This window comes from Drosophila mauritiana, chromosome 3R (assembly GCF_004382145.1).
Source record: "Drosophila mauritiana strain mau12 chromosome 3R, ASM438214v1, whole genome shotgun sequence".
Taxonomy (NCBI): Eukaryota; Metazoa; Arthropoda; class Insecta; order Diptera; family Drosophilidae; genus Drosophila; species Drosophila mauritiana.
Window position 1 is genome coordinate 1,261,003 of NC_046670.1, and position 22,075 is coordinate 1,283,077.

At 35.8% G+C, this 22,075-nt stretch overlaps 1 protein-coding gene across 4 annotated transcripts; it reads left to right on the plus strand.

The window, feature by feature from the left end:
- Nucleotides 1–245: 245 nt before the first annotated feature.
- Nucleotides 246–7,361, plus strand: LOC117143157 (rabankyrin-5). Of its 4 annotated transcripts, XM_033307663.1 has the most exons (7): nt 246–358; nt 2,775–3,511; nt 4,051–4,176; nt 4,225–4,319; nt 4,373–5,220; nt 5,680–7,099; nt 7,173–7,361. In XM_033307663.1, exons 1-7 carry the CDS (start codon nt 355–357, stop codon nt 7,309–7,311), a joined length of 3,369 nt encoding a protein of 1,122 aa, XP_033163554.1. In that variant the 5' UTR covers nt 246–354; the 3' UTR covers nt 7,312–7,361. The 4 variants fall into 4 exon arrangements, with proteins under 4 accessions (XP_033163554.1, XP_033163556.1, XP_033163557.1 ...); XM_033307665.1 differs by lacking the exons at nt 246–358; nt 7,173–7,361 and having other exon boundaries at nt 5,659–5,773; XM_033307664.1 differs by lacking the exons at nt 246–358; nt 2,775–3,511; nt 4,225–4,319 and having other exon boundaries at nt 4,085–4,176.
- Nucleotides 7,362–22,075: the final 14,714 nt, after the last annotated feature.

Consider the following 22,075-nt stretch of genomic DNA (forward strand, 5'->3'; position numbering starts at 1 on the left):
CCAAAAAATAAATCAACAAAATAGAGACTTATGGTATTTTTCGAGTCTTGTACCTAGCCAAAAGGAGTCCTAAAAATTCTAATAGAGAACAATTTTAAATTTTTCAAAATAAACAAAAAAAAAAATGATTTGTTTCTGACACAAATGCTGCTTTGGACTGGATAAATCCATAGTATGGACAGGGCTGATACCAACAGTTGTGATTATCGGGTCTTAAAACCGTGAGCTATACCACACTACATTCTGAACCAAATTAAGTGAGAACATAATCAGCTGCGATTAAATCAATACTAAGAACAGCGGGTGCACTTAGTGAATAAACTCGTTTTTTTTTATAATAATTTGTGTTGTCTAATGGGTATGTTATGAAAGCAGTTATCTGTGTTCGGCCACAATTGTTGCGCAAATATGTATATTCTTATTTGCATTCCATTCTCGACAGCATATGCATTCACATACTTTCGATGTTTTTGAAAAAAAGGTGGTGTCCTATAACATTTAAAGGAAAACTAATAATTCAGTATTGTATATTGTATATGTATTTTATCAGAAGTTACAATAATGACATCAGTTAGTATAAACATTGGTACACCTCAATATCTTAGCCAGCTATGGTGACTAAGCTCTTTAAATACAACAGAGAATAACATTTGTATTTGGTAAAACAAAGCAATTCAGAATATGCATACATCTACTGCGTCGTTCAAGTATACCTCCAAATGCCTACAGGCAGTTGCGAAAAATTAAATAGCACCCAGCCAAGGTTTGAATAAGTCCCTACATATTAGAGTTTAATTGGAACTGAAATACCTTTTTGAAAGCGCAATCCATTAAATTTTAATATCCAATCCAGTAAATAAAAAAGACCTACAATTGTTCTATGAATAACTAATCAAATTTATTGAGTACGACAAAATGGGGCGAAAAATAGCGTTCATGAAAAATGGTTCAATTTTCAACTTAATAGTACAGAATTCACTAATAAGATATCTTTACGTATTAAAACTACGCTCATCCCACTTATTATCTCTTATTATATCAGCAGTTCTATTGTACGCATACAGCGCCCATAGTATGTGTGCATGATAGCATTATAACTATTCGAATAAAGTTTATAAATAGTTATAGCCGAATAATAATACATAATAAATTTCGTAAATGACTTTGTATTGGATCAATTGTCATAAGATGATTCTGTTTGCGACGTGCGAAAAATTAGAGAAGACAATAATTCGTAGGTTCTTTAAGAAATCAATTTTGCATTAAAAATGTCGCATATAGAAATTTATTTTTAACTATGTATGCATTATTTTTATGAAATATATTATTTAAAGTGTATTTCCTTTTTTTTTTTTGAAAAATTGATGCTTTAAATTACAATACTTACATATTATACCAATTCCAGATCGCAAGTTTATTTAATTGATTAGTTGAAATAATGATGAAATTAATTTTAATGATTGTTATATCGCCCCCAAAAAGGCTGTGCTCCTGTTGAAGTTTGTCGTCAGTTTCATATAATATATTATTAATTAAAAACATATATACAAATAAAACAATACAAAGTTTAATTAATTCAAAGCGCTTCTTAAAAGAAATACATTCAACGAATTCATTTTTAGATAATATTTTAGTAGATCCTCTTACAACAAAATTGAACAAATCTCTGATTTGAATTGGCCCAGTTGGAACGGGCGTGAGACTGTGATTTATAATTCCCAGAATGGATTCAGTAAGCAATCTCTGAAAGGCTTCAAGATGAATTCCATATAATATGTACATATGTAGATTTAATATTCCATGTAGATGTACATTTGTAATATTTCTATCAAAGAGGAGGAAGTGTTCCCGATAAATTATAACAAAGTCTCGGATTAAGAATCTCATTTTTTATTTTATTTAACCACATGTCTAAAAATTTGAGTATCAGTAGCCGTGGTAATATATTATGTTTATTTATACGCTGGTGGACGAAAGGCAAGCTTCTGCAAGACAATATATGTATGGGAAATAATACATAATAAAAATATAAATATTAAAAATACTAAGATGCAAATATGTACCTGTTTAATGCTGTTAAGCTAAAAAAAAAAATAGAGAAAAAGAAAATATAATTGAAAATAAACTAAACGAAAAGAAAAACGCATAGTACAATTCAAATTATTAATTATGTGCTACTTGCAAAATACAAAATTTAAACACGTCGCAAAATTTTTAAGAACACTGACGATCTTGACGATTCAAAATTGAAAAAGCAAACTGAAATGAATGCAATAAAACAACATTAATGCTTAACGCTTTTATGTCGTAATTTGCTTCTTGTAAGTACTGTTTGTACTAACGACTCAAAATCGAAAACGCAACTGAACAGAAACGTAAATAGACCAACGACAATACGACTAAAAAATGTGGGCGTGGCAGTTTTGGGCTGTTTTAGGTCGTTAGAGTGGGTGTGTCATAAAGTTCTTTTTGCAAATAGATAGAAACTTACAAGACTAATTAAATTATGAAAAATGCATAATGCTTATATACTATGTTGATATGGCCTAACTTATGTACAATTTGTATGTGTACATACTATCTACATACCTCTAGTCTACTACAATCCTGATCAAGAATATATAGATTTTATATGGGCGGAAACGCTTCCTTCTGCCTGTTACATACTTTTCAACGAATCTACTATACCCTTTTAGTCTACGAGTAACGGGTATAAATACTTATTTTAATGCTTGATTGTTTTTTACAGTAATTTTTTAAATTTATATTTAAAGGTGGTAATGAGACGTCCTCCGTACTAAAAATGGAAAAAATCTTGGCGGTGCAAAGTGATGAATATATAAAACTACAGCGATGTTATGTGGAATTAGAACGCAAGTACAACGAAAATATAGCTTCCTCTGGAAACGAAGAAAGTGGACTTACAAGTTTTGTATCACGACTATCATTGACTGTTGCTTCATTATTTGGTAAAAATACTTATGCTGATATATACATCCGATCACAAACGAGAGTATTTCCTGCACATAAAATCGTACTTCACGCTCGCTCTGAAAAGTGGGGAAATGATCTATTGAGCAACATACAAGAGCTGGACTGGAATGATTTACATGAGGATGTGGTGCTGTCACTTTTGCGTTGGATTTACACTGATCTGATTGATTTGCAGCATGACGGGCTAGCGTTGGATCTACTAAAAGCCGCACATCGATTTGGTTTACCACCTCTTCTAGGATTATGTGAGCGGGCACTAGTGGCTTCAGTAGGTGTAAGATCTTGTATAAGATTTTATTGCGTTGCCGAAGAAGTTGGTGCATCAACACTGTTAGAATATTGCTCCAGCATAATATCAACACACTGGGATGAGCTTACAACTGATGATTTTCAACATATGTCCGGACCCTTGTTGTTTGAAATGCTTAAAACGAAAACAAAACATCCTCTCCATGCTGCTGTTAGACTCTTAAGGGAAGATGTTGTGTCTCTTTGCATTCAAAAATATGGAGACTCCGTAAGTACTTTTTAGTAAGAATACATCATTGAATCATCATACATCATTGAAATACCATCAAAAATACAAAGACCAATAAGAATTCCCTTTGTGTGCGAAAGTAATTTAAAATTGCTGAAGCCAAGCCGATTTCAGTGGCGTGTCAACTTTCGACTTTCCTAAATAATTGGTCTAATTTTTTTGCATTGGGTTTTGTTTCGAGGCCTTGCCAGTCGATGTTAAATAATAGCATGCTGTGGTCTGAAGAGGAACTTGCCGAAAAAGAAAACATTATTAAATATGCCCTTCGTATTTGTTGTATATTTGTTGCTATAATTTCTCTCGTTTACCATTGGCCACTGTGTAGGTACCTGAAGTTTTCGTAGGGTAGGTCCACTTCTTATGGTAAGGCAGTTGATGATGGAACGGTTTGATGCTTAAGTAGTTCTATTTTCTATAATGAAATACAAATTTTGGATTTTTATACTAGCTCCGCTCAGCTGCTGGCCAAACGCCTTAACACTTCGTTAATAAATACATGGTATTGTTATTTTTTCTAGCTGGTAAACACATTTTCTGAAAATGGTCTATTGCCTCTTGAAATGGCCTTATCTTCAAAAAATGACAAAATTGCGCAGACTCTAGTCGAAAACGGAATGGCTAACATAAATGCTGTTAATATGGAGGTATGAGGAATTTTTAATGTACAATTTGGTAATTATATTTTCTAACAGGGATTTTCGCTGCTGAAATCTGCTTTAAAAAATGGTGATGCTTTTTCTGCAAACTTTCTGTTGGACCAAAACTGCCTTCTAGACCTTCCATCAAAGTAAAAAATATTTAATATAGTTTATCAAACAAAAAATAATTTTCTCTTTTTAGACAATCATCAGATACTGCATTGCACATTATTTGTAATTATGATCCGGACAATATATCAGAAATAATGGAAGTTGTAAAAAAGATTTTGCAAAGAAAGTTAAACATAAACATACAAAACATAAAAGGAGAAACGCCCTTGCATATGGCAATTGCTAGGCGAAATTTAGAGATGGTGAAGCTTTTGCTTAAAGTGCCTAATATTGATATTAATTTGCTCACCTATGACGAAAAGTGTGCTTTAGAACTAAGCTTATCAATGGAAGACCACGAGTTTTCAATAGCATCAATACTTCTAAGTATGGGAGCACGGCCAAATCGTACAAAGTCAAAGACCGGAGATAGCTTACTACAAGTGTTTGCGTTGGATAGACATCGTGGAGAGAAATCAGCAGTTTTCCTGGCTGATTTTGCCGATTTGGACCACGTAAACTTTCGTGGATTAACAGCATTACACATTGCAGCTTTGAACGACATGCCAAATCTAGTTAAGAAATTGATTGTTAATGGTGCTTCCTCTAATTTAAATCATATTGATTGCGGCTTAAAATCAGCATTACACATTGCAGTTGAAGCAAATGCCATTGATGCCTTAGAAGCTTTTGTTGAGTTAAAAAACAAAAGCCACGATATTGATTTTAATTGCCAAGATATTAATGGTGACTCTCCTCTAAGCCTGTGCTTAGCCCTTAAAAGAACGAATCTAGTATCAATTTTTATCCGAGGCGGCTCAGATGTTAACGGAAAAAATAAAAAGAACTTGTCACCTTTACATCAATCAATTAAAAATGAAGATAGTGATATATCATTGTTTTTACTGGAGCAGGGTGCAGACATTACAGCTTTAACAGGTAAATTTTTGTAAAACAAAAAAATTACTTTAACTGGACCAGAAAACTCTGCTTGTTTTTTATATATACTATATAATTTTTATGTATATATATATATTATATTATATATGTATATATTATATATTATATATATATATTATATATATTATATATATATATATATATATTATATATTATACATTATATATTATATATATATATATATATATATATAAATATATATACATACCATAATTCCGGCCACATCCGTCCGGCTATCTATAATTTTTAATTTTATAATTATAATTATTTAACTATCATTAATTATTGTATTGCAAAATGATGCTGAAAATTAAAAAAAAACAAATTCATTGGGAATAAGCACCCGAAAAATGTATGTCAACCAGAGTTTTTAGGACCAGCAACCTAATTTACTATAGTTCTTAATTCGTAACTCAGTGTAATCCAAAAATTTGATAGACAATCTGGATTCTGCGTTGGATTTATCGATTAAGCATGACCTTTCTGAAGTTGTCGATGAACTTTGCAGAAGAGGAATCGCCCTAAGTATTAATAAAAATGGAGAATCACCATTATGGTCTGCTTTGGAAAAAGGATACGAAGACGTAGCAAAAATACTTGTGCGACATGGAATTGACACAGATTGTTGGGGCGAAGGACCTGAAGGATGCAGGCAAACTCTTTTACATCGCGCAATTGATGAAAACAAAGAGTCAGTAGCTATTTTTTTAATTCAAAGCCAATGCGACTTAGACTCTGCACGTCAGCCAGGCCCCAACGGAGAGGGTGGAGATGAAGCACAAGATGAGGCATCTCCGCTGCATTTGTGTTGTCATTGGGGCCAAACTAAAGTTGTTCAGACGTTAATTGATCATGGAGCTAATGTTAATGTAGTTGACGCTGAAAGCAAATCCCCACTTCATGTAGCTATTGAAAGCCAATACGATGAGATAATATCTATACTTCTTTGTCATCCTGATATAGACTTAAAGTTACGTGATAAGTCTGGAAACACACCGTTTGCAACTGCATTGGACTTCCGTAATCACAACGCTGCTCAACGTATTTTGGATCGATTTCCAACAGCAGCAGAGCAAATGGACATCCGCGGTCGAAACTTTTTGCATCTAGCAATTTTGAAAAATGACTTAGAAAGCGTTTTATTTTTATTAGCTATTCAAGTAGATGTAAATTCTCGTGTACATGACGCCAATCAATCGACACCATTACACTTAGCAGCTGCATCCCAAAATGAAATGATTACCAGAAATCTGATTCTAGCAGGCGCCCGAATGAATGAAAGGGATGCTGTTCAAAAATTGCCTCTGCATATTGCTATCGAACGCGGTAATCTTCCTGCAGTCTCCGCGTTAATTCAAAACAATGCGGACTATGACGCAACAGATGCTGACGGCAATAATGCTTTGCACATTGCCGTGCGATGCGCCCAATTCTTTATTGTTCGTGAACTTTTAACCGAATCGAGAGTTAATGCAGAAGCAACTAATTTAAAGGGTAGAAATCCCATGCATGAATTGTGCCGGGTTGTGGAAGATAGTACAGCCGGACATATTTGTGAATTATTTCTTGAGTGTATGCCGAAGTATCCAATTAACATTCCTGATATGGACGGTAATACACCGCTGTTACTTTCATTTATGAGAGGCCAATCACCACTTTGTAAAATTCTTGTAAAGGCCGGAGCGTGCCTTGGCACTGAAAATAAAGATGGAATTAATATTTTTAACTTTAAGCTGGCCACGGATCAATTACTACACAAATTATTGGACCAGTTGCCACAGGAATCACCGTGGTCAGAGTGTGACTACTGCCAGCAGTGTACAAACAGATTTACAATTACTATGAGGAAACATCATTGGTAAGAAAGATATTATCGCCAAATGTAAAATATTATTTCTGTAACATACATATTTTCATTATGTATTTTTTAGCCGGCATTGTGGACGGGTCTTGTGCTCTAAATGTTCGTGTAACGATGTGCCCATTTTGAAATTTGGCATCAATAAACCTGTTAGAGTATGCACCGTTTGCTTTAATGTACTACAATGTGGAAATGGTTCCTTTTCATAGATTATTTCCCTTTCGGAATAATTAATTATAATAATTAATTATACGTTAAATAAAATTTGTCTGTCATTTAGTGGGGTGATACATGAAAAGCGGTATATTCGGACATTTGATCAAACTTATATATTATTTCATCACAAATGCTAATTTTGATATGTTTTAATTTTTCTAATAATATTGTAATTTCTATCGATGTTCCGAAAAAGTTGTTTTTCAGTCCAAGTAGCTGAGTAATGGATATCTGATAGTGGAGAAACTCATATGATATGATATGATTATGATGATGATATTATATATGATGATATGATTATCTGTGGAGATAAGAAAACTGTAAAAATAATCTATAATCTGTAACGTAATGTAATTTTCTATTAAAATCAATCAAATCAAGCTTTATTCTTATTTTTTTTTACCGAAAATGTTTTTATTACTGTTACTCGTAGAATAAAGGGGTATACTAGATTCTTTGAAAAGTATATACCAGGCGGAAGGAAGCGTTTCCGACCATATGAGTATATTTTTTCTTTATCAGGATCAACAGCCGAGTCGATCTGGCCGTGTCCGTATGAACGCTTCGATCTCAGAAACTATAAAAGCTAGGGCGTTAAGATTAAGCATGCAACTTCCAGAGACGCAGCGCAAGTTTGTTTGTTATCCAAATGTTCCGTGCCCAAACTAATGCCCACAAACCGCCCAAAACTGCCACGCTCACACTTTTGCAAGATGCCACGCTCACTTTTTTGCAAAGTTTTTTGACATTTTTATACTCGTAGTTGTATTTGTCTTGAAAGTTTCTATAGATTTAAAAAAAACCTTTTTGCAACGCTCACACTTTTGAAAAATGTTTTGATATTGTCTTATATTTTTATAAGTCTTGAGAATTTCTATCGATTTGCCAAAAAAAATTTGCCACACCCACACTTTTGATATGTTTTAATTTTTCTTCGTTTCATGGCTTGTCTTCCCAATTTCTATCGGTATACCAAAAACATGGGTCATATGTACATGGGTCAAAACTTGCGCAGCGTCTATGTCTCTAAAATCGATGATGCTTGATACCGAAGACACTTGCATAACAGGATGCGTAACGCCACGCGATTTTTTGGCCGTGGCTCTAGAGGTGGCTCCAGGCATTCTCGAGTTTTTGTTCGAGAGAGAAAGAGCGGAGAGCGGCAAACAGATCTTTTCTACGCATACAGTGATAGCAGGCCTCTCCCCGTGGTGTTCCCTGGGTACCGATTATTACATAAATTACACATAATTAATTAACATAATATAAATAAAATAAAAATACATAAATATAAATATGTAAACGGTAGCTAATTCGAGCGGCGATTTTAACAAACGAATTTAAAAAACTTTAAAATTATAATAGTCAGGGCGTGAATTTTTAATTATTTCAGTTCATCATATTGCTACGAAATTGGCCACAACTCCAAATATGTAAATTCGTTTCTTCGATCAGAATTGATTTCGGCCCGAAAATCGTCTTCTAGCACAACACGCACACATATACGCGTTCTCGAATCTTGTTTTTACTCACACAAGCAATCAAATTCTATTTTTAGATTTCTTACGCTCTCAGCGTAAGCGAGCGGAAAGGGAGCAAATTTGGCCTTTACCAAAAAAGTGGCTGCATAGTGCCAAACCAATGTATGGCCGTTACGCATCTTGTTATTTTAGTGTCTTTGTTGATACAAACCTTCTACATCTTGTTATTTTAGTGTCTTTGTTGATACAAACCTTCTAGCTTTTATAGTTCCTGAGGTCAAGACGCCTAAAACTGTCACCCCCATACACTAAAGGGGTATACTTGATTCGCTGAAAAATATGTAATAGGTAGAAGTAAGCGTTTTCGAACATATGAAGTATTATATTCTTGATCGGGATCAATAGCCAAGTCGATATGGCCCTGTCCGTCCGCCTGTTCGTATAATCGCCTAGAATGTTGATATCCTTGGTGGTTTGTATATTATCTTCGTCGTTGTTGGCTTTATGTTTTCCGTTTATGTAACTAGTGCCTTAGTGTGTTCTCCAAGAATACACTAAAACCGATTCAAATGTTTATATAAGTCGGAGTCCGATGACCAGACTTAACCATTTTTACCTCCAGTGTCTCTCGGATCGTGGCCTTGTGTTTCGTCGATGACATTTTGAACTATTTTCTTTAAACATTAGTTTCTGACTGACTCAAACTTCACAATTATGCTAGCACAATACCTACACACAGTAAAGGCAGGAGTCTTTTGACGCCACTTGATATTACCTAAACCATTTTGTTTCCCACTATATTTGTATCGCTCGTTGTCGAACCTAGGTTACGGAGAGCAGTCAATCTGTTGGGCGTGTGGATCGTGTGTAAGAGAAGGCACAAATGGGAAGAGGATGGATGAGAATGAATATTATTAATAATTTCCTTCCCATTAGCGCTGGCAACTCAACTCTGTAGTGATGTCTGGAATACCGTATTGAAGTCAATCAATACTCTTTGGAATCTACCAACTCATCTGAAAGACTTTCAGCATCTATGTTCACCAATTTATCTCTAGCGTCTCTTTGAACGATTTCTCCTCATTGGAATCCACCAATGAATCTCTAGCGTCTCATTCAACATCGACACTTTTATAAAGCATGACTAGTTCTCTGGCAATCTTTTCTTTCGGTATACTTTTTAGAAACTTCGATTGATCGATTGATACAGATGCTGGTATCGCAGCAGTCAAAATAATCAATGGCTCCCTTACCTATAACTTTATGGAATACCAAAGGCGTTACGGGACACAAGCTTGAAATGGCTCAATTTCTCCAAGACAAACATCGATGTAATGCCCCTTTCTGAAACACATCTTACAAACAAGTACAAGTTTCGAATAAATGGTTATATATTCTACGGCACAAACCACTCTGATGGTAAAGCACATGGAGGCACTGGAGTCCTGATAAAAAAACGCATAAAACGACTTTGCGACAAACTACTTACAGGCAACATCTTTAAATATACATCTGGGTAACGGACAAATAACACTTGCTGCTGTATATTGCCCACCTCGCTTTACGATATCCGAATACCAATTATTGAATTTTTTTAACAGACTAGGGGATCGCTTCATAGCTGCTGGTGGCTACAATGCTAAGCATACGCACTGGGGATCTCGTCTTGTAACCTCTAAGGGAAAACAATTGTACAATACAATTATTAAAGTAAGCAACAAGCTTAGTTGCGCCTCTCCGGGCACACCTACATATTGGACAACGGACCCCAGAAAGATAGCAGACTTGATTGACTTTGCTGTTACAAAAAACATCTCACATAATCATATAAACGTCAAAATATAAAAAATTCACCCTGTCGATTGACAGCCAATGGCTAAAATACAATAAATTCGTAAGTCCGCACATTGAACTGAACCCAAGAATCATCAATAAGGCTGACATAGAAAGCACCACTAAACTTTTGAAGTCTGTCCTTGTTGCATCAGCCCATGCCTCAATCTAAAAAAAAAAAAAAAAACTGTACAGTATATGCAACGTATGAGCAGCTTGTCTGGGAAAAGCGCCGCCTACGACGAGAATGGCAATCTTATAGATCGCCATTTGCGAAACAAAGGCTCAAAAACGCAACTCGTAGGTTAAAAAAGGAGCTAATCAACGAGCAGGAATGCGCACAACGGCGCTACATAGAGCAATTATATTATTTTAGCACAAAATACCCATTATGGAGAGCACACCCCGGTAAGCCCCCCGGTAGAATCTGTTATGCCAATAAGAAATTCAGCAGGTGAATGGGTCCGCAGCGATAAACATAGAGCTTCAACTTTCGCGGAGCACCTTCAAAACGTATTTCAACCAAACCTAGCAAGGAATAACATGTTCGAACAGAACATAATCGACCAGAACATGTTCGAACAAAACATGTTCGAACAGAACATGTTCGATCAGAACATGTTCGATCAGAACATGTTCGAAAAGAATATGTTCGAACAGAACATGTTCGAACAGAACATGTTCGAACAGAACATGTTCGAACAGAACATGTTCGAACAGAACATGTTCGAACAGAATATCTTCGAACAGAACAAGTTCGAACAGAACATGTTCGAACAGAATATCTTCTAACAGAACATGTTCGAACAGAACATGTTAGAACAGAATATCTTCTAACAGAACATGTTCGAACAGAACATATTCGAACAGAACATAATCGAACAGAACATGTTCGAACAGAACATGTTCGAACAGAATATCTTCGAACAGAACATGTTCGAACAGAACATGTTCGAACAGAACATGTTCGAACAGAACATGTTCGAACAGAACAAGTTCGAAATTAACATGTTCGAACAGAACATATTCGAACAGAACATAATCGAACAGAACATGTTCGAACAGAACATGTTAGAACAGAAAAAGTTCGAAATGAACATGTTCGAACAGAACATAATCGAACAGAACATAATCGAACAGAACATGTATGAACAGAACATAATCGAACAGAACATGTTCGAACAGAACATGTTCGAACAGAACATGTTCGAACAGAACATGTTCGAACAGAACATGTTCGAACAGAACATGTTCGAACAGAACATGTTCGAACAGAACATGTTAGAACAGAACATGTTCGAACAGAACATGTTCGAACAGAACAAGTTCGAACAGAACATGTTCGAACAGAACATGTTCGAACAGAACATGTTCGAACAGAACATGTTCGAACAGAACATGTTCGAACAGAACATGTTCGAACAGAACATGTTCGAGCAGAACATGTTCGAACAGAACATGTTCGAACAGAACATGTTCGAACAGAACATGTTCGAACAGAACATGTTCGAACAGAACATGTTCGAACAGAACATGTTCGAACAGAACATGTTCGAACAGAACATGTTCGAACAGAACATGTTCGAACAGAACATGTTCGAACAGAACATGTTCGAACAGAACATGTTCGAACAGAACATAATCGAACAGAACATAATCGAACAGAACATAATCGAACAGAACATGTTCGAACAGAACATAATCGAACAGAGCATAATCGAACAGAACATATTCGAACAGAACATGTTCGAACAGAACATGTTCGAACAGAACATGTTCGATCAGAACATGTTCGATCAGAACATGTTCGAACAGAACATGTTCGAACAGAACATGTTCGAACAGAACATGTTCGAACAGAACATGTTCCAACAGAACATGTTCCAACAGAACATTTTCGAACAGAACATGTTCGAACAGAACATGTTCGAACAGAACATGTTCGAACAGAACATAATCGAACAGAACATGTTCGAACAGAACATGTACGAACAGAACAAGTTCGAACAGAACATGTACGAAGAGAACATGTTCGAACAGAACAAGTTCGAACAGAACATGTTCGAACAGAACATGTTCGAACAGAACATAATCGAACAGAACATGTTCGAACAGAACATGTTCGAACAAAACATGTTCAAACAAAACATGTTCGAACAGAACATGTTCGAACAGAACATGTTCGAACAGAACAAGTTCGAAATGAACATGTTCGAACAGAACATGTTCGAACAGAACATATTCGAACAGAACATAATCGAACAGAACATATTCGAACAGAACATAATCGAACAGAACATAATCGAACAGAACATGTTCGAACAGAACACGTTCGAACAGAACATGTTCGAACAGAACAAGTTCGAAATGAACATGTTCGAACAGAACATGTTCGAACAGAACATAATCGAACAGAACATGTTCGAACAGAACATAATCGAACAGAACATAATCGAACAGAACATAATCGAACAGAACATGTTCGAACAGAACATAATCGAACAGAACATGTTCGAACAGAACATGTTCGAACAGAACATGTTCGAACAGAACAAGTTCGAAATGAACATGTTCGAACAGAACATGTTTGAACAGAACATATTCGAACAGAACATAATCGAACAGAACATGTTCGAACAGAACATAATCGAACAGAACATGTTCGAACAGAACATAATCGAACAGAACATATTCGAACAGAACATGTTCGAACAGAACATGTTCGAACAGAACATGTTCGAACAGAACATGTTCGAACAGAACATGTTCGAACAGAATATCTTCGAACAGAACATGTTCGAACAGAATATCTTCGAACAGAACATGTTCGAAGAGAATAAGTTCGAAATGAACATTTTCGAACAGAACAAGATCAAAATGAACATGTTCGAACAGAACATGTTCGAACAGAACATAATCGAACAGAACATGTTTGAACAGAACATAATCGAACAGAACATGTTCGAACAGAACATAATCGAACAGAACATAATCGAACAGAACATGTTCGAACAGATCATGTTCGAACAGAACATGTTCGAACAGAACATGTTCGAACAGAACATGTTCGAACAGAACATAATCGAAAAGAAATGTTCGAACAGAACATATTCGAACAGAACATGTTCGAACAGAACATAATCGAACAGAACATATTCGAACAGAACATGTTCGAACAGAACATGTTCGAACAGAACATGTTCGAACAGAACATGTTCGAACAGAATATCTTCGAACAGAACATGTTCGAACAGAATATCTTCGAACAGAACATGTTCGAAGAGAACAAGTTCGAAATGAACATTTTCGAACAGAACAAGATCAAAATGAACATGTTCGAACAGAACATGTTCGAACAGAACATAATCGAACAGAACATGTTTGAACAGAACATAATCGAACAGAACATGTTCGAACAGAACATAATCGAACAGAACATAATCGAACAGAACATGTTCGAACAGAACATGTTCGAACAGAACATGTTCGAACAGAATATCTTCGAACAGAACATGTTCGAAGAAAATAAGTTCGAAATGAACATTTTCGAACAGAACAAGTTCAAAATGAACATGTTCGAACAGAACATGTTCGAACAGAACATGTTCGAACAGATCATGTTCGAACAGAACATGTTCGAACAGAACATGTTCGAACAGAACATGTTCGAACAGAACATAATCAAAAAGAAATGTTCGAACAGGACATAATCGAACAGAACATGTTCGAACAGAATATCTTCGAACAGAACATGTTCGAAGAGAATAAGTTCGAAATGAACATTTTCGAACAGAACAAGATCAAAATGAACATGTTCGAACAGAACATGTTCGAACAGAACATAATCGAACAGAACATGTTTGAACAGAACATAATCGAACAGAACATGTTCGAACAGAACATAATCGAACAGAACATAATCGAACAGAACATGTTCGAACAGAACATGTTCGAACAGAACATGTTCGAACAGAATATCTTCGAACAGAACATGTTCGAAGAAAATAAGTTCGAAATGAACATTTTCGAACAGAACAAGTTCAAAATGAACATGTTCGAACAGAACATGTTCGAACAGAACATGTTCGAACAGAACATGTTCGAACAGATCATGTTCGAACAGAACATGTTCGAACATGTTCGAACAGAACATAATCGAAAAGAAATGTTCGAACAGAACATATTCGAACAGAACATGTTCGAACAGAACATAATCGAACAGAACATATTCGAACAGAACATGTTCGAACAGAACATGTTCGAACAGAACATGTTCGAACAGAACATGTTCGAACAGAACATGTTCGAACAGAACATGTTCGAACAGAATATCTTCGAACAGAACATGTTCGAACAGAATATCTTCGAACAGAACATGTTCGAAGAGAATAAGTTCGAAATGGACATTTTCGAACAGAACAAGATCAAAATGAACATGTTCGAACAGAACATGTTCGAACAGAACATAATCGAACAGAACATGTTTGAACAGAACATAATCGAACAGAACATGTTCGAACAGAACATAATCGAACAGAACATAATCGAACAGAACATGTTCGAACAGAACATGTTCGAACAGAACATGTTCGAACAGAATATCTTCGAACAGAACATGTTCGAAGAAAATAAGTTCGAAATGAACATTTTCGAACAGAACAAGTTCAAAATGAACATGTTCGAACAGAACATGTTCGAACAGAACATGTTCGAACAGATCATGTTCGAACAGAACATGTTCGAACAGAACATGTTCGAACAGATCATGTTCGAACAGAACATAATCAAAAAGAAATGTTCGAACAGGACATAATCGAACAGAACATGTTCGAACAGAATATCTTCGAACAGAACATGTTCGAAGAAAATAAGTTCGAAATGAACATTTTCGAACAGAACAAGTTCAAAATGAACATGTTCGAACAGAACATGTTCGAACAGAACATAATCGAACAGAACATGTTCGAACAGAACAAGTTCGAAATGAACATTATCGAACAGAACATAATCGAACAGAACATGTTCGAACAGAACATAATCGAACAGAACATGTTCGAACAGAACATGTTCGAACAGAACAAGTTCGAAATGAACATGTTCGAACAGAACATGTTCGAACAGAACATAATCGAACAGAACATGTTCGAACAGAACATAATCGAACAGAACATATTCGAACAGATCATGTTCGAACAGAACACGTTCGAACAGAACATGTTCGAACAGAACAAGTTCGAACAGTTCGAACAGAACATGTTCGAACAGAACATGTTCGAACAGAACATGTTCGAACAGAACATGTTCGAACAGAACATGTTCGAACAGAACATGTTCGAAAGAACATGTTCGAACAGAACATGTTCGAACAGAACATGTTCGAACAGAACATGTTCGAACAGAACATGTTCGAACAGAACATGTTCGAACAGAACATGTTCGAACAGAACATGTTCGAACAGAACATGTTCGAACAGAACATGTTCGAACAGAACATGTTCGAACAGAACATGTTCAAACAGAACATGTTCGAACAGAACATGTTCGAACAGAACATGTTCGAACAGAACATGTTCGAACAGAACATGTTCGAACAGAACATGTTCGAACAGAACATGTTCGAACAGAACATGTTCGAACAGAACATGTTCGAACAGAACATGTTCGAACAGAACATGTTCGAACAGAACATGTTCGAACAGAACATGTTCGAACAGAACATGTTCGAACAGAACATGTTCGAACAGAACATGTTCGAACAGAACATAATCGAACAGAACATATACATATGTTCGAACAGAACATGTTCGAACAGAACACGTTCGAACAGAACATAATCGAACAGAACATGTTCGAACAGAACATAATCGAACAGAACATATTCGAACAGAACATGTTCGAACAGAACATGTTCGAACAGAACATGTTCGAACAGAATATCTTCGAACAGAATATGTTCGAAGAGAACAAGTTCGAAATGAACATTTTCGAACAGAACAAGTTCAAAATGAACATGTTCGAACAGAACATGTTCGAACAGAACATAATCGAACAGAACATGTTCGAACAGAACAAGTTCGAAATGAACATTTTCGAACAGAACATAATCGAACAGAACATGTTCGAACAGAACATAATCGAACAGAACATGTTCGAACAGAACACGTTCGAACAGAACATGTTCGAACAGAACAAGTTCGAAATGAACATGTTCGAACAGAACATGTTCGAACAGAACATAATCGAACAGAACATGTTCGAACAGAACATAATCGAACAGAACATATTCGAACAGAACATGTTCGAACAGAACATGTTCGAACAGAACATGTTCGAACAGAACATGTTCGAACAGAATATCTTCGAACAGAACATGTTCGAAGAGAATAAGTTCGAAATGAACATTTTCGAACAGAACAAGTTCAAAATGAACATGTTCGAACAGAACATGTTCTAACAGAACATAATCGAACAGAACATGTTCGAACAGAACATAATCGAACAGAACATGTTCGAACAGAACATAATCGAACAGAACATGTTCGAACAGAACATAATCGAACAGAGCATAATCGAACAGAACATAATCCAACAGAACATAATCCAACAGAACATGTTCGAACAGAACATAATCGAACAGAACATGTTCGAACAGAACATGTTCGAACAGAACATGTTCGAACAGAACATGTTCGAACAGAACATGTTCGAACAGAACATGATCGAACAGAACATGTTCGAACAGAACATGTTCGAACAGAACATGTTCGAACAGAACATGTTCGAATAGAACATGTTCGAACAGAACATGTTCGAACAGAATATCTTCTAACAGAACATGTTCGAAAAGAACATCTACGAAGAGAACATGTTCGAACAGAACAAGTTCGAACAAAACATGTTCGAACAGAACATAATCGAACAGAACATGTTCGAACAGAACATAATCGAACAGAACATGTTCGAACAGAACATGTTCGAACAGAACATGTTCGAACAGAACATGTTCGAACAGAACACGTTCGAACAGAACATGTTCGAACAGATCAAGTTCGAAATGAACATGTTCGAACAGAACATGTTCGAACAGAACATAATCGAACAGAACATGTTCGAACAGAACATAATCGAACAGAACATATTCGAACAGAACATGTTCGAACAGAACATGTTCGAACAGAACATGTTCGAACAGAACATGTTCGAACAGAATATCTTCGAACAGAACATGTTCGAAGAAAATAAGTTCGAAATGAACATTTTCGAACAGAACAAGTTCAAAATGAACATGTTCGAACAGAACATGTTCGAACAGAACATAATCGAACAGAACATGTTCGAACAGAACATAATCGAACAGAACATGTTCGAACAGAACATAATCGAACAGAACATATTCGAATAGAACATGTTCGAACAGAACATGTTCGAAGAAAATAAGTTCGAAATGAACATTTTCGAACAGAACAAGTTCAAAATGAACATGTTCGAACAGAACATGTTCGAACAGAACATGTTCGAACAGAACATGTTCGAACAGATCATGTTCGAACAGAACATGTTCGAACAGAACATGTTCGAACAGAACATAATCAAAAAGAAATGTTCGAACAGGACATAATCGAACAGAACATAATCGAACAGAACATGTATGAACAGAACATAATCGAACAGAACATGTTCGAACAGAACATGTTCGAACAGAACATGTTCGAACAGAACATGTTCGAACAGAACATGTTCGAACAGAACATGTTCGAACAGAACATGTTCGAACAGAACATGTTCGAACAGAACATGTTCGAACAGAACATGTTCGAACAGAACATGTTCGAACAGAACATGTTCGAACAGAACATGTTCGAACAGAACATGTTCGAACAGAACATTTTCCAACAGAACATTTTCGAACAGAACATTTTCGAACAGAACATTTTCGAACAGAACATGTTCGAACAGAACATGTTCGAACAGAACATGTTCGAACAGAATATCTTCGAACAGAACATGTTCGAAGAAAATAAGTTCGAAATGAACATTTTCGAACAGAACAAGTTCAAAATGAACATGTTCGAACAGAACATAATCGAACAGAACATGTTCGAACAGAACATAATCGAACAGAACATGTTCGAACAGAACATGTTCGAACAGAACATGTTCGAACAGAACAAGTTCGAAATGAACATGTTCGAACAGAACATGTTCGAACAGAACATAATCGAACAGAACATGTTCGAACAGAACATAATCGAACAGAACATATTCGAACAGAACATGTTCGAACAGAACATGTTCGAACAGAACATGTTCGAACAGAACATGTTCGAACAGAATATCTTCGAACAGAACATGTTCGAAGAAAATAAGTTCGAAATGAACATTTTCGAACAGAACAAGTTCAAAATGAACATGTTCGAACAGAACATGTTCGAACAGAACATAATCGAACAGAACATGTACGAACAGAACATAATCGAACAGAACATGTTCGAACAGAACATAATCGAACAGAACATATTCGAACAGAACATGTTCGAACAGAACATGTTCGAAGAAAATAAGTTCGAAATGAACATTTTCGAACAGAACAAGTTCAAAATGAACATGTTCGAACAGAACATGTTCGAACAGAACAAGTTCGAAATGAACATGTTCGAACAGAACATAATCGAACAGAACATGTTCGAACAGAACATAATCGAACAGAACATGTTCGAACAGAACATGTTCGAACAGAACATGTTCGAACAGAACAAGTTCGAAATGAACATGTTCGAACAGAACATGTTCGAACAGAACATAATCGAACAGAACATGTTCGAACAGAACATAATCGAACAGAACATATTCGAACAGAACATGTTCGAACAGAACATGTTCGAACAGAACATGTTCGAACAGAACATGTTCGAACAGAATATCTTCGAACAGAACATGTTCGAAGAGAATAAGTTCGAAATGAACATTTTCGAACAGAACAAGTTCAAAATGAACATGTTCGAACAGAACATGTTCTAACAGAACATAATCGAACAGAACATGTTCGAACAGAAAATAATCGAACAGAACATGTTCGAACAGAACATAATCGAACAGAACATGTTCGAACAGAACATAATCGAACAGAGCATAATCGAACAGAACATAATCCAACAGAACATAATCCAACAGAACATGTTCGAACAGAACATAATCGAACAGAACATGTTCGAACAGAACATGTTCGAACAGAACATGTTCGAACAGAACAAGTTCGAAATGAACATGTTCGAACAGAACATGTTCGAACAGAACATAATCGAACAGAACATGTTCGAACAGAACATAATCGAACAGAACATATTCGAACAGAACATGTTCGAACAGAACATGTTCGAACAGAACATGTTCGAACAGAACATGTTCGAACAGAATATCTTCGAACAGAACATGTTCGAAGAAAATAAGTTCGAAATGAACATTTTCGAACAGAACAAGTTCAAAATGAACATGTTCGAACAGAACATGTTCGAACAGAACATGTTCGAACAGAACATAATCGAACAGAGCATAATCGAACAGAACATAATCCAACAGAACATAATCCAACAGAACATGTTCGAACAGAACATAATCGAACAGAACATGTTCGAACAGAACATGTTCGAACAGAACATGTTCGAACAGAACATGTTCGAACAGAACATGTTCGAACAGAACATGATCGAACAGAACATGTTCGAACAGAACATGTTCGAACAGAACATGTTCGAACAGAACATGTTCGAATAGAACATGTTCGAACAGAACATGTTCGAACAGAATATCTTCTAACAGAACATGTTCGAAAAGAACATCTACGAAGAGAACATGTTCGAACAGAACAAGTTCGAACAAACATGTTCGAACAGAACATAATCGAACAGAACATGTTCGAACAGAACATAATCGAACAGAACATGTTCGAACAGAACATGTTCGAACAGAACATGTTCGAACAGAACATGTTCGAACAGAACACGTTCGAACAGAACATGTTCGAACAGAACAAGTTCGAAATGAACATGTTCGAACAGAACATGTTCGAACAGAACATAATCGAACAGAACATGTTCGAACAGAACATAATCGAACAGAACATATTCGAACAGAACATGTTCGAACAGAACATGTTCGAACAGAACATGTTCGAACAGAACATGTTCGAACAGAATATCTTCGAACAGAACATGTTCGAAGAGAATAAGTTCGAAATGAACATTTTCGAACAGAACAAGTTCAAAATGAACATGTTCGAACAGAACATGTTCTAACAGAACATAATCGAACAGAACATGTTCGAACAGAAAATAATCGAACAGAACATGTTCGAACAGAACATAATCGAACAGAACATGTTCGAACAGAACATAATCGAACAGAGCATAATCGAACAGAACATAATCGAACAGAACATAATCCAACAGAACATGTTCGAACAGAACATAATCGAACAGAACATGTTCGAACAGAACATGTTCGAACAGAACATGTTCGAACAGAACATGTTCGAACAGAACATGTTCGAACAGAACATGATCGAACAGAACATGTTCGAACAGAACATGTTCGAACAGAACATGTTCGAACAGAACATGTTCGAATAGAACATGTTCGAACAGAACATGTTCGAACAGAATATCTTCTAACAGAACATGTTCGAACAGAACATCTACGAAGAGAACATGTTCGAACAGAACAAGTTCGAACAAAACATGTTCGAACAGAACATAATCGAACAGAACATGTTCGAACAGAACATAATCGAACAGAACATGTTCGAACAGAACACTTTCGAACAGAACATGTTCGAACAGAACATGTTCGAACAGAACATGTTCGAACAGAACATGTTCGAACAGAACAAGTTCGAAATGAACATGTTCGAACAGAACATGTTCGAACAGAACATAATCGAACAGAACATGTTCGAACAGAACATAATCGAACAGAACATATTCGAACAGAACATGTTCGAACAGAACATGTTCGAACAGAACATGTTCGAACAGAACATGTTCGAACAGAATATCTTCGAACAGAACATGTTCGAAGAGAATAAGTTCGAAATGAACATTTTCGAACAGAACAAGTTCAAAATGAACATGTTCGAACAGAACATGTACGAACAGAACATAATCGAACAGAACATGTTCGAACAGAACATAATCGAACAGAACATGTTCGAACAGAACATAATCGAACAGAACATATTCGAATAGAACATGTTCGAACAGAACATGTTCGAAGAAAATAAGTTCGAAATGAACATTTTCGAACAGAACAAGTTCAAAATGAACATGTTCGAACAGAACATGTTCGAACAGAACATGTTCGAACAGAACATGTTCGAACAGATCATGTTCGAACAGAACAGTTAACAGACATGTTCGAAACAGAACATGTGGTCGAGAACAGAACAAAT